Consider the following 22,993-nt stretch of genomic DNA (forward strand, 5'->3'; position numbering starts at 1 on the left):
TATATATATATATATGCCACCCCCTAAAATGTATCTGCCACCCCTTTGCCACCCTATTAATTTTTCTCTAGATCCGCATCTGGGTGCAGATTATCACAACTTTTGTCATTTTATCTGCTATCTGATTTGAAAAAAAAGAGGCTCCTGCGCTCACACATGCACACTGTCCTGGTTACAAGATTTATCCTTTTTTGTGACAACTTATGTATTTGTAACTACCAGATATTCATACCATTGTACACTACCATTCAAAAGTTTGGGGTCACACAATTTTATGTTTTCCATGAAAACTCAAAATTGCTTCATGTGCTAACGTAATTGTACAAGGGCTTTCTAATCATCAATTAGCCTTTCAACACCATTAGCTAACACAATGTACCATTAGAAGACAGAAGTAACGGTTGCTGGAAATGGGCCTCTGTACCTATATGTAGATATTCCATTAAAAAAATCAGCCGCTTCCAGCTAAGTAGTCATCTACCACATTAACAATGTCTAGACTGGATGTATGATTTATTCAATGTTTTTTTCATTGAAAAAAAAAAAAAAAACAACTACTTTTCTTTCAAAAATAAGGGCATTTCTAAGTGAGCCCAAACTTTTGAACAGTACTGTAAATACAGTTCATATGCAGCTATATGAGCAAATAAAATATGTTTGTAGCAGCAGCAGTCAACAGTTTCAACTACTTGACAGGCTGTGCCTCTGTAGAGTCCTTCCAGTTAAAGGTTTAGAGACACGAGGGGGTTTGATGAAATGCATGAACTGAGTGGCACTGTGATGCACAAATAACATATTTCTTATCTTTGGCTGTTTGCACTGCATCCACCAGCTGAAGCCTAACTTTGACCACAACCAGCCTTGGCAGCACGTCTCACCTTGGAGATCTTTGGGATCTTATTGGGGTCGATGGTCCTGCTGTTCTTTGTCATAGGCACAGTGTTCCAGGTCTCTTCCCTCTGCACACGCTGATCTCTCTGATCTCGCGGATCTACGGGACCAGAGGAACCCACCGCATACAGACAGGAAAAATACAGTTTTAACATGAGGGGTATTATCTCAGTCAAAATGGCTGTAGACAAGGAGACAAGTTTTACTGTAACTGCTATACATGATGAAATATTATAGGTCAGCTAACAGATGGGCGGGAGTAGGGGGCTTCCTGTCTGCTGCTGGGCACAATAGCATCTCTGCAGGCTATAGGGACAGGAAGTCTGCCTGTACGCTTGCAGGCTTCCTGAGTCACTGTAGCTGTGCCGATGTGATTCTAAGCCTTAAAGAGGATTTAGACTGCAGGTCTGACCTGGCCGTCTCTTGCTGTCCTTGGAGAGCAGCTGCTGGTGCACTTTTCTCTGCTCTTCCTGCTCTTCAATCTTAGCCTCCTTGTGGATCTGCTCGATGGTTTTCGGACCCTGGTCGGCTCTCCTGGACACCCAGTTGTGCTGGAGAAAAAAGGGAGTAATGCAATTACTTCATAACCTGAGCCAAGCATCACATTCAGTAGTTTTAAATGATTTCTTGTTCTGAGCCAACTTAAAGATAGCCCCAAGAATTTCCAATTAATTTTGAGAGTATTTACCAGTTTCATCAGCTGTCAATCACAGAGGAAAATCACCAATGAATCAGTCGGTGATCAACCCTAAGAGGCAGACGTGCTAACAAAGTCATCTGTTTCGAATTGCATGACAACCTATCATTTGCTATTAATATTTGTGCCTGTCAGTGATGCTGATCATGGAGGTTTTGTTTTTAAACAAAGTGGATCCTTGCACAGTCTAAGCAACCTTGCTCATTTTAATTTCAAATTTGACAGCAGTGCTGCACAGCAGGGCTTGAGTCTGTTTCCAGTGTTCTGTATTAGACAGTGACACTGATTTGAACAGCTTGTGCTAGGTAAAAGGTAAGCTAATAGCTTAACGGCTTAATTAATGCTGATGTTTCTTTTGGAAAAGCCTAAGATGACACTAGTAATGTTAAGTCATTTGCTCCTTGTTTGCTTCTCTTTCTCGTAGCCCCTATGTTTGTTCTGTCAGTGTTGTACGCCTGAAAGTATTTTCTGCTATTTATTGGTTTATTTGTTGATGTAATTGGGAAAATAAAATAAAGTTTGTTGCACATAAAAACAATACATTAGATGCAATGTATAAAGGGCATCTAGCAGAAGCTAAAATTCAGTGTCGTTAGGCTTTTAAATCCATAAAACACATCAGACTATGTAGATAACTGTTTACCGATATGTATAGATCTGTAGGTGTCAAAGTGGTGCATTGTATGGGAACAGTATGTGCAGATAAATGGAAGACACTATCGATGGTTACATTATTGGCCACTAAAATATAGGACAGACCTTTAAAATGCATCTAAACTAGGGTTGATACATTGAACTGATTTCATGAATTCACATGTTTGTTTTTGTACTATAAAATGTCTGGCTTGAAATGAAATTATACAGCTGGCTATACGGCTATCTTGAGTCGTGACTGTTTTATAAACTTTGCTGAAAACAGTTTGACTACAAGTGCACCTGCTGCAGTTCACAGCACTCTCTGACACAGGTGGGCCAGTTCGTCAGTGTGTCCCTGACTGGCTATAGCTCTGCTCAAACAAATGTCAAGAAGCACCAACAGCTGTACAGCAGTAGCAACAGCACACAGTTGTAAGGCATAATCTGTATTTATTCACAGTGATGACAGCTTTGCAATTAGTCACTTGTGCAGTAGACTTCATGCATTTTTGCAAAACAAGATATTGATTGAAATTGTAAAGCTCATTAAAAATTGAGGATTTAAATTGTGGTAATATACTCAGTCCTCTGACCAAATGCCTACAAATAGTATGTTATGTATACACTATACATATGTTTTTTTTCACAGCAATTAGCAAAGCAGCATTTAGTATTGATAAAACAGTACTGTCTGAATGATAAGTAATCACATCTCACTGTGTTGTTTAACATCTACAGAATATATCATAATCATAATGTACACAATAAAGTTAATTCTATAATGTTTGTGGTATACTGAACGAAAGACAGATTCATGTGTAATTAGTGTGAGAACACAAACACTGGCAGCATTTTAATGATGTAGTTACTATGCTGATGTTTAATGTGCTTTGGATGCACATGTAGAAAACATTTCACAGTGCTGTAGACTTTTTCCTCAATAAAAACCTTCATCAGGTGTTAAAAGCAGTAATAGGAAATCAGCATCTCAGTCAATAACCACATACATAGTAAGGTATTTTATATACTTGAGGTCCAGGTTTGCTTCTTTTTTACACTGTATTTTTCCAACATTTTTTCTCCCAATCTGAAAATGTGTTAAAATTCAATACCAAGATGTGTAGTAGACACCAATTTAGCAGAATATGACCATGTTCCAGGAGGTCAGAGAAATCAATGGAATAAAACTCTGTGGGGAAAAAAGCAACATGAAGCTTGCCTGGGCATGGCGGAGATGCTGGACTCTACATCTGTGCAGTAAAAACAAATACCAGAATCACACACTTACCAATCTCAGGTCTATAACGTCCTGTAACATAAACCGTATCCGAGATGACGTCTTCCTCTCCTTGACAATTTTTTCCATCTGATTGAAATACTGATCCATTCGGGGCTGATGAAAGAGAGACAGAAAAGGTTCATTTGAGACATGAAGGTTAAATTCTCTACGTCTGCTTTCAATTTAATAGACAGCAGATTTCTGGGACTTTCACATTATTTCATTCCATTGACTGATTGTTCAGTTTATTACTTGGAGCAGGAGCAGTCCTGAGCACCCAACATTCTTATTATTTCAACTGGAACATTTTTGAATGTAGAGGAACAAAAACTGTCATAACCCAAAAGAATGGGCCAAAATCAATGTAATAGCACACCATTAACATGGACATGAGAAAAAAAATTATCACATTAAAAAGGATGAAATTAATCTGAAGGACAAGATGGTTCATTTATGACCAAATCCCTGAGGATTTAATGTACAAAATGTGCACTTTTATGCTGGCAAACACTGTAAACATCTCCCCGTAGCAAACACAAGGAAAAAAAAGGATTTAGGTTGTGATGTTGAGGTCATAGCAGTTTCTCTGCTGGCCAAAAGGCTTTCCTTTTGCAAGATGACTGGTAGATGACAGGGATCAAATCACATATCACAGTGCAGCAGAGACAGAGCAGAAAGGCCTTTAGATTAGTTATGTCTGTCCAAACATCTGAGGACTCTTGCTGTGTCCAGCTGTGAGTCACTGATGTCTACAGGAGAGACAGTGAGACAGAACAAAGCAGAGCATCTACTGTAGGGGACACTGTGGGGATATCCCCGTTTCCTCATAACCTACATAAACAGGTTCTCCTTTGCCTCTGGAACTGAATGTAGCCCAACTGGTGTGGGATCTGATCCCACCAGAACCCTCTCTTTTATGTTTATCAAAACTGTGTTGCTGTGGACACAAATCACCTTCATTTGCCAAGTAACCAACCAGTGAACAGGAGATTATCCTGGTTGATAATAGCATAGGCACAGACATAGATACATCAAAGTGTTGCTCCTATGCTCACCTTATAAAAGAATACTTACAAACACTATCTGAATTCTTTCACTTTCATTTCTGAGTTTACCAAGTTTTTACTGCAGTGATATATAAAATCTGGCTTGTTCAAGGTCCTACCTGGTACCAGTACACCTCTAAATACATAATGTTGTACATAATGTACACCTTCACTGTGTGAAGCACATCATACCAACAACCTTCAGGACTGAGCAAGAATGTAAGAAAGAAATAAATGCAACATTTCTGCATGTGACAATCGTATCCACAGTTAGTCGTAATTATTTGCTGAGAGGATTGGTAGTAAAGCCAAGCCTAAAAGCAAAAGTCCAGCAAAATTCATTTCAGCTAGCAGACGGTTAGCTTAGTTTGGCAGAAAAACTGGAAACAGGAGGGAAGAGCCATGATGGTTCTGTCCAAAGGTAAACAAAAACATCTGCATCATACCACCTCTCAAGCTCACAACAAGCACACTTCATTCTTGCATGTTTTGGTTTGTACTCCAGTACAGAACACTGCAAAACCATAGTGTCTCATTTTTACACCTTGCATGCACACTTATTTGTATGGAATAAACTAAGATGAGATAGTTATTTCCTCCTGTTTCCAGTCCCTATGCTGAGCTAACCCCCATCCCATGCTCTAGCTTCATATGTTCTGTACAGACATGAGCGGTTTCAATTTTCTCATCTAACTCTCTGGAAGAAAGCAAGTAAGTATATTTTCCCAAATGTTAAGCTTTTTCTTCAAGGACATACTAATTGTGTCTCTGAGTGCGAACTACTCCTGCCTGCTTATTAGATCAACTTTCTTTTCCAGCTCACCTTGGCCTTCTCAAAGTCAAGGTCCTTGCCGATGGTGGTGAGCAGTCTGCACAGACACTCCAAAGATTCCTCATCGTGGTTCTTTAGCAGCTTGACCACACAGTCGTGCATGATGGCCTCCGTCAACATCTTTAGCTTGAAGAGCTCACCAATGAATTTGATGTTGCCGATGGAACGCCGTCGGGCCTTGTCCTTGGCTTCCTCCAGTTCTTCTTGAAGCCGCTCACGCTCTGTCGCCTAATCAGCAAGGATAGGAAATATTAAACATCTGCCTGGGAAGGTATTCACAAAACCATATTGGCAGAATTGAAACAATTAGGATTTTCATTCTCTTCTCTGTGCTAGAAATGATTTGGTACAAAGGAAATTGCAAATGACACTGAGTAATTCATAGATATATACCGATGCAGCAGAGTCCAGCTCCTTCTGCTTCCTCTCAAACACCACATCGTCCACCTTGTCTTTCTCAAACTCCTTCTGGCAGCGGTTTAGCAGCAGCTTGCGAAAGTTAACTGTGGTGTTGGGTTTGTCTGTCATCTGCACTTTGAGCTGCACATGAAGAGTCGACAGTAGAAAAAGTAGTGAATAAGAAACATAATACAGAAATGTTAGCATAAAGATCATCAAGAGAAGAAGTAAGCCTCTAAAAATGTTTAATGTTGAACACCAGTTCTTGTGTTTAGCAGACAAGCCCAAAATAGTTTCCTACAGGTTATACTGCAGGAAACTACTACACTACAAAAGCATTTTTAAAAATGTAAGCATCCATTACATTATTTAAAAGATGGCTGTACATGTAGTGCATGCTATATGTACGGCGAGAATGATGCTGAAACTGAAAGCTCTCAGGATTTTTCCATGGATTTTTTAACAGAACTCTTCTTTACAGGGATGAATTTTCTAGTCACTCGTTTCAAAATTGGCTGATTCCATGATTTACCACCAACGAATCAGACTCCAACTTTAACTACTGAACTTCGTTAGTCACACAAATCTTCTACAAAAATTAAAACATTAACACTACCAGGGTTGCGACTACATTATAGAATTAAAATTTGATTTTAGTTAGAATGAACACATTTAGTGCACACTGCATTTTGTAGAAAACTTTTTGATTGCTGCACTAAAATTCCCAACATTTTTTTCCATCTGAAAAATGGCCACATTTAAGGTCAGAGTGTCATGCATGCAATTCTCCCACCAAGATCCTATAGATAGTCATTTAAATCAAGCACAAGCCTTGGTCTTTTTTCTTTTATCCTAACATCTCCACTCTTGACATATTTTGATTAGCACAATGGCCGGCTTACCGTGGCGAGGCAGCGGCACATGTTTCCGTACGCTACAGAGAAGCTGGGCTCATCGATGGCTTTCTCAAAGACCAGGTCAATGACCCCTTTGAGTCTCTCCTCTGTGTCGATAGTCAGGTCTGTAACCTGCTTCATCAGCTGGTTAAACTTCTGAGGTGTCAGCTTGTTCAGGATGCTTCGTACCTTCCTGAAGAGCTCCTGTGGGGAATCAATGAAAAAAGGTAGTTAATCGCTGAGGTCATTGATCATTCTGTTTGGACACTCATCTGAATATATCATTTAAAAATACCTCTGCATGTAGAGTTATTTCAAACTGCAGTAGGGGAAATCTAAACTTTCATTTGCTATTCAAATGTTTGTCGGATTAGACAAAATGGTTGCATTTACAAAAAACAGAAATCTCTTTAAATCAGATGTATTTCTACAAGCCATTAATGAAAGCTAATCTGATGCTAATGGTTTGTTTTTGTGCATTTATTCTGTGGATCTTTGTTGGTGCTGCATATGTGTATATTTGTCCCTGCCTGTGTTTTCAGCGTCTCTGGATCCTCTGCGGGGCCCTCCCTCTTCAGGCCGGGTTTCCAGGCATTCTCTGACTTTTTCAGCTGAACATCATCATTCACTGACACGTTCATGATGATCTTCCTGGGTGGAGGCCTCCTTGCCCCAGTGTTCATAAGCTGTGAATGCAATGAAAGAAAAAAAAGAGAAAAGTCAATATTCCTGGTGATTACAAGTTGTAATAACTTCAAAAAAATGGAAAAAAATTGAACAAAGCTACATGACTATCAGGAACCTCCTTTTAAATTTAGCTACTATTTGCTCATGACAATCATCTGCCAGAAGATCCTGCTCATAACATTTTGAAACATCAAATCTGCTTTACTTAAGCAGCAGTAATGCTGATCAAATTGAGTATGGGAGCAGATACACTCAAATATATTCCTGCACTTGATAGGGGTAATTCTAATCAAACAAACGCACACTAGCACAGCATGCGTGGTTTCATGAATGACTGTGGAAGCTTAGAAAAGTGTGCGAGTGCATGCGTGACTCACTGCAGCGCCTCGTCCTACGGTCATCTGCCTTCCAAAATCTGCGAAAGCAGGTGTGAAATCAGGTCCTCTAGAAATAACTCTGGAATCTACCACTCGAGATGGCAACTTGTTTTGGTTCATCTGCAAGACACATAGCATACACAATACATCATCATACACCCAGGATGAGCTGAACAGCAGGGGGAGCAGTGATTCCCTGGTAATACTGGCAATAGGGCCAAAGGAGTCCGAGAAATGAGTGTGCGAATGTGTGTGCATGAATTTCTAACCCAGTGGTCCTTCAAAGGTGACCCGCTGTAAATGACAGTCTTACTACATTACCAGCATTTGGTTTATGTATTTTTACTGTATTCGTAATAAATTATGCTTGGCTTGTTCAGTGGGCCAGTCAGTGAGAAAAGTCAGAGCCAGATGTGGAAGGGAAGGACAGAAGAAAGGAACGCAGGAGAGAGCGAGATAGTTGTGGGGGAGGAGAGAAGAACAAATCCAGCTCTTTGTCTTTCAGCTGTCCTTGACTTCCTCTCCACTCTTTTCCAGTGAGATTTCACTTTCTCCCACAGAGAAAATGAGACTTTGGGATTGTACCAATCAACTGTTCGCCCGGCTGGTTGTTCTTTTTGGAGAGGTGGGGGAGGGGCATGTACTCTTAACACTGCCAAATGTGACATAATAGCAATGTGATTTTAATCAAAACAGCATTTCAGCAGGCCATATGCTCCACCCATACATATGTGTGGATGTGAGGAACAAACTAAACTGGTGTATCTTTGATCCAGTGCACACAATCTAACTAAAATAATGTCAGCTATTGCCTGTTACTATGTGGCAATAGTGAAAAATCCAGCTTCATAATGAGGTTTGTTCAAAACTAGAGTGGCAACTAATGATCATTTTCATTACTGATTAATCATCATCATTTATTAGCTTAATTGTTCAGTTATGAAAAGCTATAATGAATAATTCCCCAAACAATATTCCTAGAGCCTGAGGTTAGGATTTCTAATGGCTCTTGTTGTCCAACCACCAATCTAATACCCAAATAACATTAACTGCGTGACTATAAATTCAGAGACTTCCCTTTACATTTGAGAAGGGAAGTCACACAATGTTTGACATTTTTGCTTTATAACTGTCCTAAACAACTAACCTGATCAAAACTGTTGCATAGGATTTATGGTTAATCGAGTAATTGTTACAGCTTTTTTAAAAACACAAATTTAGTGTACATAGGTATGTATTTCTATTCACTGAGACAATGCAGCCAAAATGGACAACTGTACGGTTGAAGCTATAAATAGATTGACAGGATTCTGCAACAACTGTGACAATCAAAAGTCAGTTTTTTTATGGCGAGAACTACTAATATTTTTGTGGTTCCAAGCAACGGTCAGAAAATACAAAACATACTAAAACACCTTAGCCTGTTTTCTGACATTTTTATGGATTAACAGTCTATCAAGAACATTATCATTATCAGATTAACTAATAATGAAAATAATTATTAGTCGCAGTCATAGACAAACAGATCCAGAAAACTCATTAGGCCCTTTATATTTAAGTGCTACATGAAGAAAAGAGTCTCCTAAGGCAGTTGCTTATCTGCTGAGGAAACAGAGTAGATAAAATTTCCAGCCATTGATTTCACTATATCTTATTTGGCTGTTAGAGGTTTAGAGGTGTTAGAGGATTATCTTTCTTTACTGTGCATCTGGGACTTTTCCTTTAATTTATGTACTGCTGTATTGTCCATGTTTGTAAAATGTCAAAAGTAAATTTACATCTTCAGGTTGCAAAGTTGAAGTTGATTTATTTATCTATTTTTATTATAGTACCATTACTTTGTCTTAACTTCGAAGAACTCTATACAACTGCAGTGCTATCTGTCCAGCACCTACCTTGTCAAGCACCACATCACTGATTGGTGGAAGCCCCTCAGGCTTCTGTATGCAGGCAGGCATGAACTGGAAGCCCAACAGGAAGTCCCTGTCATACTGACGCTTCCCACTTGGCTCAGTCAGGTCTGAACCACCGAGCAGTGTTTGAGAGGGAAGGAAATAATAATAAAAAAGAATAAATAGACAAAACGGAACTGGAAAAAATTACAGCAGAAGCTTCACTGAGCAATTTTATACACTAGCAACTCTAAAAGGCAACAACAGTTCAAATAGATGTGTGGTTTGTTTTAACAGTTTTGTTAGTTAAGTTTTGCCAAGGTTAGCTAAAAAAACTTTGCTACAAAAATTGGAGTCCTTCTAACCTTCTATGTCCTGCGGAGCCCCTGTTGAGTTTTCCTTGTCTCCAGGGGTGGTGCAACTGTCGCTGCTCTCTGTCTCTGAGGTGTGGCCTGCTCCATTTCTCATTGGCTCCAACTCTGCCTCACCATTTTCCTCTGGAGCAGTGGGCTTTCCGTCAGCCTCGGGGCTGCTAGCAGGAGTAGGAGCAGGGGTGGAGGTGAAGACTGATGGCAGAGGCACCTGGCTGCTGCTCAGAGCTGCTGACTGCAGGGCCTGGTCTCCAGTAGGCTGATCGACGGGCTTGGGTTCATCCTGTGTGGAAGAAAGATTCAGTTATGAAATACATGACTTGTTTCCCCAATATCTGTTCTATAGAAAGTTAAACCATTTTGCTCAGTGGTTGATATTCTGCAGGTCTCTCTGAACTTCTTGTGAAGGTTTAAAGTAAAAAAAAGAGACCTAATTGCGAAATAAATATCCGGTAGTCCATTATATAGGCATAACACAACCAGAAAGGTAATTCACAAAGAAAGAAAAGGGTAAAACTGGAGCTCAATCATTGGTGGCATAGAGTGAACAGGCCTAACACTGGTACAATTTTCTCTACACTGTCCCCACAGTCATTTAACTACAATTTGAAAAGCCCAGTCTGTTAAGCTATCCTCATCATGTAGAAGCAACACTGTCTATGCACAGGGAAAAAGCACAGTGAGGAACACTGAATGCCTTCTGACTCATCCAGCGGGATGATTGCGATTTCAGCTACATCCGATCCCCACAGCTGAATTTGGTTGCCAAAAGAAATGCAACAATCAGCCAGGTTTTGCTTCAATATAAATGTAAATGTATAGTCAGTATAGAAGGATTTAAATCTGTCACTGTCAGATGATGTATGGGATTTAATGTTCAAGCTCAAAATCCCTGTGTGCTCGTCATTATTAAGGTCATGCATAGGACCACAATACCCCTAGCCTACCTTTGACAAGGTATGTAGTCTTACTGAAGTAGACAGACACTGCCACGTTAAGGGGTTTGTGAGCAGTATGAACATTTTGTCCTGTCTAAACATCAAACTGGTGTCTCAATTTGTACAACAAGTAAAAAGTTGCAATTCTCTCCCATTTTGTCCACCTCTTTTGTCTCCCTGTATTTGTCTTGATCAGAATCATGGATTTAATCTTTTCTTTAGCCATTTATTTTAGATGGGTCATTCCATTTGAAATTATCATGTTTTCAAAACAATTTCTACTTGACCATCTCTAATCTTCTAGAACTTTTTATAGCATAAAATTGACATTTAGAAAGATATTTGCAAAATTTTAGATGGATATATCACATACGTTGAGGGGGTAATTTTTGTTTTTCATTTTCCCAGTCGACCCACTTTCAGCACATTTCTTTGTGCATTGGAATTTGAATGTGTTCAAAAAGGGAACTTTCATGAGGACTTCCATTTTGTCATATTAAACTCACCCACAATCAAAGGGTATTTGATCTACTTGTAATATTGTAGATTGTGAATTAATGGCAGGATGAGAAATAACAGTGAAAATCTTTGGCTTTTAGCTTATATTTCCTCTTGAGATATTGTTGTACAAATACAGCCTGCAACTGAACAGATACAATTTTAAATATCTGCAGTATATGATAAGATGTTTCAAGCAAATTAGAGATGGTTAAGCAGAAGGCCCCTTATGATTTTAGATGGAATAACCCACTCATAATATTTTGACCTTAAGCATTTAGCAACAGACACTTAGAGACACTGAACTGAACTAGACATATGTATTATCAAAACTACCACCAAGTGGCTGCCTATGTATCTTTCTGTATTATGTTTAAAACATTTTTACGCAAGATTTGTCTGTATGTAAAACTACTTACAGAGTTTGTTCAACATAGACTAAACATACTGACTAAAACTTTGTCAGTCAGTATCTAGTGGTGCGCAAACTCTCCTACAGCAGCAAGGGGAGAGTGAACCAATAAAAGACAGGAAACGAGAGCGGGGCGAGCTGATTTTACATACAGTGGGCTGGGTGAGCAATGAAGATGATGGATAACTCCTGGCTGTCGCTGTCGGATGACAACAATACCCCAAAGTCATTTATGTCTGTTTCCTTCACCACACATGCAGAAACATTTTTCACTTGAACTATTGTCCACATTGTGCCTTTCCTTTCTCTCATGCTCTCTGCGTAACATTATTGACAGGAGGCACAGTCTTGCTCCAAAATAAAACACAAACTATTTTGAAAAGAAAAAAAAAGCAATCATGAAATCCCACAAAACAACTGAAAAGCATGTACACTTCATTTCATGCGTGTTTATCACAGCACTATAGCTGACTTGTGTCTAGAGGCTGAGAAACAGACACATAATTTGAATATAAAATGATCCCCATTCAATTATTCAAATTCAAAACTTAAATGTTGACTTCCCTCCCCCTCCTCATCCTACATTAAAAGCCAAAGGCCTCCTCTCTCACCTCGTCCTCCTTTTGAGGTTCATCTCCAGCAGAGATCCCTTCATTTGGTTTTCTCCAGGTCTTTGGTATAGCAGAAGCAGTCTGATTAACTGCATGGAAACAGAAATGCGGGAACATGCAATCAGCCACAGAAACTCAGTTAACAGCCAAGCCACAGTGGATTCAAAACTTCAGTTTGTTTTTAAAACCAATGATGGCAATAAAAACATGTTTTTGCTTGTAGAAGCAAACCTTAAACTGTTAGGTCTAACAGTCCTAGCAAATATTTTTAGTTACAATTTACAGATGGTTGTGGTTGTCAGTATGATAAATTACAGCAGGAAAAAACAAAGTGCATTTACTGAGGTTACTGGAATAAATTTTACCTTATCCATGACAAATGCCTTAATATGCAGTGTATTTTGTGCTATGTTACGACTGCAAGTGACCCTGGGTAAATTTATTCACACCTTTATGGAATTTTTCTGATACAAACAAAAACATATGTTTATAGATTTTTATCACACAAACATAAATGATCCATTCAGAATACATTCACCGTGAACTACTATTTGTTTAAATACAGACAGTTTGTTTCCTGCAAGTGAATACACCAAAATGTGAAAAGAATCTTACAAGGCAACATCCATCCATCCATTATCTATACACCGCTTATTCCTCACTAGGGTCGCGGGGGGTGCTGGAGCCTATCCCAGCTGACTCGGGCGAAGGCAGGGGACACCCTAGACAGGTCGCCAGTCTGTCGCAGGGCTACATATATAGACAAACAATCACTCTCACATTCACACCTACGGGCAATTTAGAGTAATCAATTAACCTCAGCATATTTTTGGACTGTGGGAGGAAGCCGGAGTACCCGGAGAAAACCCACGCATGCACAGGGAGAACATGCAAACTCCATGCAGAAAGATCCCGGGGAAGCCGGGACGCGAACCAGGGATCTTCTCGCTGCAAGGCGAAAGTGCTAACCACTACGCCACTGTGCAGCCCCCACAAGGCAACATATACATTGAAAATATGTATCCTAATTTCCAGGATTTTCTGGATTCATGTCAACCCTGACTATGCTGTGGGTTTAATCTAACAATGGCTTCCTGGGGATCAGCTTCATCAGCACAATATCTGAAGACAGATCATCTGCAATGTGTGCTGCATAGATGTGCATAAACAAACCATGTACACTATAGATCCACTTAATTTAGCTATCTAGGTAGAATACGATAAAAAGGTAATGGGCTAATAAAACCAGCTGACATTTTAGGCTGGCCTGTCACCAAAAGTTCCACTATAGTACACATTTACAATGCCATATGCAATCAAGAGCAACAGACACAGTACCTGTAGTAGGACTCTTTCTGGTGAATGCTTGTTGCTGGGACTCTGCTTTGCTGTCGGTTATGCCACAATGTGCCTCTGTCCCTACTCTGGGAATGAGGTCTTTAGTGTCTAAGGACTTGCTCAGCTCATCAGCCTCTGTTGTGGCCTGCACTAGAGGCGGAAGGCCAGGGGGGAGCATAACTGGCAAAGCTGGGATAGGACTTGAGGTCAGGGTGACAGGCACCACAGCCACAGGTGCCATAGGTGACAGCGCAGCAGCAATGGGCACCTCTGGCCTCATGTCAGTGGGCAGGGTTTCAGAGGAGGATGAGGTCTCTCTGTAAGCAGGAGCAGAGGCCTGGGGCTGGAGTGCAGCTGGGGACAGAAGAGAAGGCTCATGAGCTGGGGCGTCTAGCTCTGTCCCAGAGTCTGCAAGGCCGTTCAAAGCCTTGGGAGCCAGCGAAGGAGAGGCAGCTAAAGTTCGTGGGGAGTCTGAAAGAGGCTTGTCTGTGTTGGGCGTTTGAGGTGGTGCCAAAGAGGGTTTGCTCTCCCCAACAGAGGAGGAGGGAGAAGAGGCTGAAGCAGTGCACTCCCTGGCTGAGGGATGTTCACTGGTGTTGGCCACTGTATGCGGGAGAGTGACAGGAGCGGTCAGTGAGGAAGGGATGAGAAGCTCTTTTTCAACAGTAGGAGAGGGCTCAGATACAGGAGCGTTGGCCTCCAGTCTCTCCAAGGGAGCTTCAGGCAGCACAAGCCCAGGTGAGGAAGACTTCTGGACAACTGGCTCCAATTTTGGCGTATCATCTAGATGGAGGAAGACAGGAGCAAATGATTGCAGAATTCAGTCATCAAAGGCAAAAGCAACACTTGAGTCATGTGGTGTTAACCGGTTTTCAAAACAGACGCATGTATAAAGATGCCTGGACAGAAATATGGCTTTGTTTCAATCTGTGTTGTATTAGCTAATAAAAACACTAGTGGTCAACAAACCAAACAGGTCAAGTATTTGGTTTGGAATTTAAAACTGAAAGTTGGGCTATTCCATGTCAATTCAACCAGTCTGTTTTATCCTGTTCATTTAAGTGCTGGTGGAATATGAATCAATATGAATAAGAAATTGTCAATTTGAGAGCCATGGAGAAGTTATAGCTAAAGTCATAATTACAAAGGGACAGCGGTGAAATTTGAAATATTCTTCAAAATTGGAGACAAGTTCAGGGTCAAAAAGACTACTCATGGGGAGCCTTGTCGGGACTCAGCTATGGTAACTGGTGTAATGCAGGATTATGCATTGCAAACACAGTTATTTTCAGGTATAACTCTTTAATCAAAAAAGTCAACTACCATACTCAAATATCAATCTTTGATATTTGCATCATTTGTAATGTAATTCAGTAGTTCATTGTAGAAATGAATTTGGATTTCTTCATACAACGCGTTTTACATTTGTTTTTTTAATTATTCAAAATAAAGTAAGAGACAATATTAATTGCACATTTGTAACAGCTTCTTGAGCAGCAGTTGATAATATTTAAAGAAACACAAACAAAATAGCACTTAAGATCTGCAACAGTGTGTTTTTAACAATTCTGAGAGGCTGTTTTCTGGCAAAAATATCCCAAAATTATGTCAAATCTGGAAAATTTCTGAAGGAAGTTTGTAAACAAAGTATATATGTGTCCTCATAACAAAACCGATTAAGAGACAGCATTCCTGCATAGACTTATAAAACACTTAACCTTATTAACCTATTCAATTCAATTTTATTTATATCGTGCCAAATAAGTGCCTATATTAAGATGAAAAATAAACATTTTCTGTAAAAGTGTCTGTAGTTTGATAGAAAGCATCCCAATAGTCTTTAATATCTGAGATTTCTCCATTATATTAATGTAAGTCTTTGAACGGAAATAAAAAACTTAGATAGGAGACCTTGATTAACTTGACATGGAGTGTCCCAGTTACTTTAAAAAAGCTGGTAAAATGTTCCAGATAATTACAGGAAGAGCAGGGAAGTTCTGCTGACTCAACACTCTGATTTGCAAGTGAAATGAAAATGAAAGCATTCAGTGTGCAGTTTGTAAAAGAGAAAGAGATGAGTCATACATAAAATATTTGGAAATTATCCACCAACAATATCTAGGTGGAGGCACACTGGTTGCTAACTGTGCATTAGGGGAGGCAGAAAAACTAAAGATGACATTTGAAATATACCAATATTTAGTATAACTTTCTTGAGTGTCTAATGTTACGTTTTAACAATTCAAACACATAATCATAGATAAAATACAATTGGCTGGATTGTTAAGTGTCGAGCCCCTACTTATTAGGTGTTGGAAATGTATTTTAAAGGAAAAAAAAAAGGGAGTGTTGGGGCAGACCTGGCCCTAGCTTGATTTCTGAAGCCCCAGTTGTCAATGGCTGCTGTGGCTGCTGGGGCTGTTGGGGCTGCGGGGGCTGTGGCGGCTCCAACGTGTAGCCTCCAGGATGGGCTTGCTGTTGCTGAGGAGGCTGAGGCGGAGGCTGCGACTGCTGCTGCTCTGGAGTCTGGCTGCTGCTCAGCTGCTGCGATTTGAGGTAGAAAATGTGAGGATAATGAGGGTGCGGCCATAAAAACTAGCAACACAGAAAACCAGAGAGAGAGACAAGAGATGTAGGCAAGCACGCACACAAACAAATAAACAAGCCCATATGCAGGATTAAGCAGAAATAAGGAGTCCAACGAGGTATGGTTAGATTGAGAGGACAGCGATGGAGGACAAGACAGGAGAGACAGGACGGAGAATGAAGATCAATGCAGGAGTAAAGGCAGCAGGAGGGGAAAGGCTCAGGACAATGCAGAGTAACAGAAAATAGAGAGTAGATACATAAAGAAATGAAATCAAGGGGGCACAAAAAGACAGAGAAAAAGAGGAAAGAGACTGTTAACATCCACGGAAGGACACAGGGAGGAAGAAGTCACAGACTCCCTCTTCAGAATCCAAACAAGCGGCCTAATTTGGGCTTGGTAATTTCATTTATTAAAATGTGCCCATAGCCTTTGTTAATAGTGTCAAGTGCAATACAACAGCATTTAAACTTAATCCACATAAAAAATGGGCTGCTGAATATTTACAATTAATCCCTGTTTTATTACTCTTGGACCTAAAACCAGGACCAAGCACCAGCACATCTCCATATTTATAAGCAGTGTGTCAAGCAAATTTTATTTTTTTACAAGACTAGACTGAACAGACTCTGTAGAATCAAGGGGATCTGAGTGGATTCTGTAGAAGGAGCAGGAATGTACAGACATTACATATGCAATCTACTGTAAAAGATAGTGAATGAATAGAAACAGTGACAGGAAGAAAGCAAGCGTAAGATTAAAAAAGCTGTTAATAAGATTATGGTGAATATATTTATTGCTATACCACAACTAAGTGCAAAGCAGTTTTAATAAGCTATGCCGATATCTTCACATCTAAACATATACTACCATTCAAAAGTTTGTGGTCACTTAGAAATGTCCTTATTTTTGAAAGAAAAGCAGTTTATTTCAATGAAGATAACATTAAATTAATCAGAAATACAGTCTAGACATTGTTAATGTGGTAAATGACTATTCTAGCTGGAAACGGTAGATTTTTAATGGAATATCTACATAAGGGTACAGAGGAACATTTCCAGCAACCATCACTCCTGTGTTCTAATGCTACATTGTGTTAGCTAATGGTGTTGAAAGGCTAACTGATGATTAGAAAACCCTTGTGCAATTATGTTAGAATATGAATTAAATTGTAGGTTTTCATGGAAAACATGAAATTGTCTGGGTGACCGAAAAAACTTTTTCAGTGGTAGTTTATGTGACATGCAATAACTGATGAAAGAATTTTTTATTAGCTATTATATGCAGGTTTTGTGACATGATTGTTCTCAGAAACGTATGACTAGGAAACCAAGACAGCTTGTGTACCTAAACAACATGAATTCTCTGCCACATTTACACTACCGTTCAAAAGTTTGGGGTCACCCAGGCAATTTCATGTGTTCCATGAAAACTCACACTTTCTCGTCTAATTGTTTGTCTCAATTTTTTTGATATTTAATTTTTACCCTCAAGCTTACTCTTTAATTTTCAAACAGTCTAGTTCCCTTGTTTGATTTGTGTGCTATTCTAACTAATTATTCATTTAATTTCTAATAATTTTTACTATTTATTTTAATTGACTGCTCTGACTTGTCTCCTATATCTTGCTTGATTGTCTGTGTTGCATGCTCTGACTGTCAAAGCATTTTGTGAATGCTGAAGGGTGCTATATCAATAAAGTTGTTATGATTATTATTTTTATTCATGTGTTAAAATTATTGCGCAAGGGTTTTCGAATCACCAATTAGCCTTTCAACACCATTAGCTAACACAATGTAGCATTAGAACACAGGAGTGATGGTTGCTGGAAATGTTCCTCTGTACCCCTATGTCGATATTCCATTAAAAATCAACCATTTCCAGCTAGAAAAGTCATTTACCACATTAACAATGTCTAGACTGTATTTCTGATTCATTTAATGTTACCTTCATTCAAAAAAAATAATGAATTAATGCATCTAATCACACCTTTCTCAGTTCCCTCATTTCTGGCACAAAAGGAACTCTGATGAACACTCCAGCCCAGTAGGTGGCGGTAATGAACCTACAGTCTGTTTGCAGGCCGCGATGAAGAAATATAGGAAGCACTGAGTGAAGTCAGGCACTGGTGAACAGTGAAGGAAGACGAGATTGAGCTTGTTGTGCAGAAAGTTTTCTTGTAAAAATCTTCCTGATGGCAGCTTGGATAAAAGCCTGGTTGTGTACAAATTGTACAACAAAGAGTTTTCTGATCACTGCAGCACTTCAAGCCGACGGTATCACCTCAATGTAAAACATGTTGATGTTAGCACCAGAGCTAACGTTAGCTACAACAGTCCTGCTAATGGCTAACAGTGTAGCCATCCCATAATAGACCACTTTTCAAGACAGTGCTTGAGTTTACAGAAAGTTTACAGAAACTGTCGAATATAATTGCTATAACTGCACTTTGATTTTGCAGTAATCTGTGAATGTAGCAGACAGATGAAAAATGCAGATAAATAGAAATGAAACATTTTTGTGGTTTAAGTTTTTACTCCGTTGAGGCTCTGCCTCCTTGGAGGAGGAATAACTTAGCCAACAAAAATATCTGTCTTTTAATAACTTAACTATAAACTTTTTGTTTATAAAAAATTACATAAATAAAAATTTATATTCCTAAAAAATAGAACCATCAAAATTACACCATTTATCAGACCCAGAAACTATGAAAACAGAATGAATCTGTGGATTGTCAACTTTCTGAAGCTCGTTGAACTATTTATGCTGATGTTATGTGCCATACAGTGGAAAAAACAACTAAATCCAGGCTTTAAATCATCAAAATCACTTTTTTTATGTTCCATTTAAAAATGTTTTTTTTTAATCAATTTTAAATTATGAACACGTATATGTGTATTCATTGATTCAACTGTCAACCAAAATTTATTTGAATTGAAAAACTTCACTTATTGTGTCAAATATTGCTATTTGACGAACGTGTGATTAATTGCGATTAATTAATTACAACGTCTGTAATTAATTCGATTAATTTTTTTTTACATCGCATCCCACCACTAATAGTTTTTCTTTCAAAAATAAGGACATTACTAAGTGACCCCAAACTTTTGAACAGTAGTGTATATCACAGCAAAAGTGCTAATGAGACCATATAATGATGTACATTTAAATATATGTCTTGAGCAACAGACTACAGACATGTAACATCCTGGACTGAAAGCCGTCACGAATTTCTCATGAGAGGGCAAGATGTCCGAATAAATTACCAAAGACACAGAGGCCATGTCCTGTCTGTCACACGTGGCGGTTGAGAAGACATTAGATCAGAGAGCTCGCATGGGGACCAAGCAACATGAGATGTCCCTCGTCTCTTATTGCTGTGCTACTTCAACTATAACTACTGCAGGTGAGAGGTGGGTGAATGTGTCAGCGAGTCATACCTGTGGTGGGGTCGGGGTAGAGGAGGGGGGACCGATAGGAGGTGTTGAATTTCTGCTCCCTGAACCCCCGGCCATGATCTCCTCTGTGATATCCCTGCCACCCTGATTGGGGTCACGGATACGGATCTGAGAGGACAATGGCACAAAAAAACAGACCTCACTAAAGCGCCCAAGTCTTAGAGCAACCCCGCAGCAGCCACATTTTATGCATGTTGCTCATCAGCTGTGATAGGAGGTGGAGTAGTGAAGTAAGCATCATACTCCAAATAAATATATATTATAACAAGAAACACAAACAAACCACACTCGTCTACACATGATGACATAATGCCAGCCCCAATATTAGTTCCAAGGAAAAGAGTGGGTGGCTTACATGCAAATATCTTCAAGTATTACTATAAACCAATAACAAAATACATAGTTCTGTTCAAATGTTACATTTTTGGACTTTTGTGGAGGATCTGAAAATATAAACCGAAACTAACAGTCCAGTCTAATACTAACTCACTATAGACTTTGAAGTTACAAAAACAGATATTTAGATGACATGACTGTTGTTCCAGGTGCATGTGCATTATACAAAGCAGCAATGGGCACGCACAAACTTAAGTGTGACATCATCTTTCTATACTCTCCTTTTTATTGTCCGCACACACACACATAAACCAGAATATTTGAAAATTTGCACAGAAGCTGCGTCTGACCTGATCCTGACCTAAAATGCTATTTGTGTGTTGAAGAGAGGCCTGAATGTGAAGAAAATGTTTGATTTGTAAATAATTTGTATTAGTCTGGACAATGCCCAAATTGCCTTAATTTAATAAAATTTGTAAAATAATTCCACAACAGAAGGATCAACTGGGCTAAATTAATCTGCTTATAATCATCTTACTATATGATACAATAAAAGTCTCCAGAGCAGCTACTAAACTGATTTTGAGATGAGATTGTGTTGTCAACAAACATACAAAATAAAAAAGACGAACAACTGTTAGTGAAGGGTCAGTATATATGTGTGTGAAATATTTCCTCAAAAAACAAAACTCAAACGAACTACTAAGATACTCACTGTTTTCTTCTCACGCTTGGCTGGTGGAGGTTGCTGTGGTGTAGGCACTATGATAGGGGGTGAGGGAGGGTACACAGTCTGTCCTGGGTAATAGGGTGGACCAGCTGTGGGAACGGGAGCAGGGACAGAGGGTGAGACAGGTGGGTGGTACCTGAGGGGATCTGAATGAATTTGCAAGAGCAGAAAAACAAAACAGAAGAAGAGACATTTTAGTAAAATACCATTAAGTTCCCCAATCTGTGTATTTGTTCTACTGTGTTGTTCATTTAAATTTTATGAGTGTGGGAATAGTACTAAATGTGTATCTGTGCTGGATTAATGACTCACGATATGGGGCAGGGTACTCCCCTGGCCCTGGACCAGGATAGAAGGTGCCAGACCCCGGGGGCTGTACAGAATACTGCTGAGGAGGTCCCACGTAGGGCGTACTGTGGCGATACTGGAAATATGGAGAACAGGGAGAGACATCAGTGAGGATAAGACAGATAGCATATGCTTTCAATTTTGAAAAAGTGAACATTGTAGCAATCAGTAAAGTTTTTTTTTTTTTTAGTGTTTGGATGTTATTTAACCTCCTAAGACCTGCCGTACACATATGTGGACATCTTTTTTTTCCCTAAAAAGAGTGTATTATTATTATTATTATTATTATTATTATTAATAATAATAATAATAATAATAATGTTCTTAGAATATTTTAATGAAATATACCAAATATAATAATCAGATATTAGATATTTTCTGATTATTATATTTAGGGCTGTCAAAATTAACGCGTTAATGTGGATTAATCCAGCACCATGATTAATCAGATTAAAAATTTTAAGATAATAATGCATCTGCAGCGCAGAATGACTCAAAATCCCTGAAACGTATCTGGCAACGCATTTCGGGTATTTTAAATTTGATGGGTCACTTCTATTTTATCGGCGCAGCTTGTCCAGTGTTTATGGCATTAGTTTATCAGCTCAGGAAACACACAGACCAATTCGGTAGGAGTTCAGCCATCCCATGTGACGCTATTCAGCCAATGAACTGGTCTCTGCATTCCAGCCACTAAACATTGTAGCTGAGTTCAGAAAACGGGAGGGACAGATGAGAGGAGGATGGACAAAAAGATAAACAAGAAAAGCACTCAGAGAGTGCAGTACTCCGCCAAGACTGTTCATTCTCAATTTGTGTATTCAGAAATCACGTAGAACATAGAATCTGGCCGTTTAATATAGATCGACCCACACACTAACTAAATAAATACAAAATTACCTTGTGTGAGCACAGACATATGTTGTGCATGCGTATGTTATGTAGCACAGATACCGAATTGCGTGACCTAAATATGTAACGGGTTGAATGAATTGATGCAGGTACCCGACACAGTGTTCACTTGTTGTCATGGTTACGGCGATGCCGTGCCGGCCACTGTATCTCGCAATGGAAAATCCTTAACAAATCCGTGGATCCAGACTATAGGCTGCATCACTGCCAAAATCTAATGAGGTAGTCCTTGTGTCATTTCTGACCTTCCCTGAAAATTTCATCCAAATCCATTAGTCTGTTTTAGAGTAATGTTGCAGACGGACAGAAAGATTCACAGACATATGTACGCCAATCGTCACATAACTCCACCGTTCCTTGGCGGAGTAATAAACAAATCGACACTGAGAGGAAAATCGCCCTGCACATGTTGACTATGTTTGGCTCAACATACAGCTGTAAGCCAGCTTCTCAACTATGAATATAATCCAAACTAAATATGGTTCCAGACTCACCAATGAGCTCCAAATGTGTTTGAGAATGACCCTGACACCGTTCAGACCATGATTCAGAAAACTGGCAGCTCAGCTCTCCCATTAAGCAGCAGGAATATAAGGGGAGTGATATAAGACAGAAAAAAATGTAAAAGTGTTCAGCTGTTTAAATTTTTTGAGATTTAGGTATTGTTGGTTCAGGTTGTTCAGTCATTATTTTTCACTTTATTTTCAGATGAACAGTTATATCAAAAGTTATTCATTAGTAAATGTTGTCAAAATGTTTCTGAACCGTACTGAATTTATTTGAGGGTCAGTTATTGATTACATGCAGACACTAATAAAACTA

General features: G+C 39.2%; 1 protein-coding gene across 17 annotated transcripts in view; it reads right to left on the bottom strand.

The window, feature by feature from the left end:
• Window positions 1-22,993, bottom strand: part of eif4g3a (eukaryotic translation initiation factor 4 gamma, 3a) — a 66,726-nt gene that overhangs the window by 16,453 nt on the left and 27,280 nt on the right. For 7 of the 17 annotated variants that reach the window (XM_023269800.3, XM_055010850.1, XM_055010848.1 and 4 more), the window contains 16 exons: window positions 21,224-21,335; window positions 20,897-21,057; window positions 19,828-19,962; window positions 16,161-16,395; window positions 13,801-14,583; window positions 12,463-12,551; window positions 9,998-10,286; window positions 9,636-9,760; window positions 7,741-7,860; window positions 7,207-7,362; window positions 6,683-6,880; window positions 5,775-5,921; window positions 5,373-5,609; window positions 3,513-3,617; window positions 1,304-1,442; window positions 879-991 (listed from right to left, as the gene is read on the bottom strand). In XM_023269800.3, coding sequence (XP_023125568.1) covers window positions 879-991; window positions 1,304-1,442; window positions 3,513-3,617; window positions 5,373-5,609; window positions 5,775-5,921; window positions 6,683-6,880; window positions 7,207-7,362; window positions 7,741-7,860; window positions 9,636-9,760; window positions 9,998-10,286; window positions 12,463-12,551; window positions 13,801-14,583; window positions 16,161-16,395; window positions 19,828-19,962; window positions 20,897-21,057; window positions 21,224-21,335 — 3,144 coding nt within the window. The remainder of the gene's footprint in view (window positions 1-878; window positions 992-1,303; window positions 1,443-3,512; window positions 3,618-5,372; window positions 5,610-5,774; window positions 5,922-6,682; window positions 6,881-7,206; window positions 7,363-7,740; window positions 7,861-9,635; window positions 9,761-9,997; window positions 10,287-12,462; window positions 12,552-13,800; window positions 14,584-16,160; window positions 16,396-19,827; window positions 19,963-20,896; window positions 21,058-21,223; window positions 21,336-22,993) is intronic. The other 10 variants (XM_023269799.3, XM_055010849.1, XM_023269797.3 and 7 more) reach the window with 7 other exon arrangements.

Source organism: Amphiprion ocellaris, chromosome 5 (genome assembly GCF_022539595.1).
Source record: "Amphiprion ocellaris isolate individual 3 ecotype Okinawa chromosome 5, ASM2253959v1, whole genome shotgun sequence".
Classification (NCBI taxonomy): Eukaryota; Metazoa; Chordata; class Actinopteri; family Pomacentridae; genus Amphiprion; species Amphiprion ocellaris.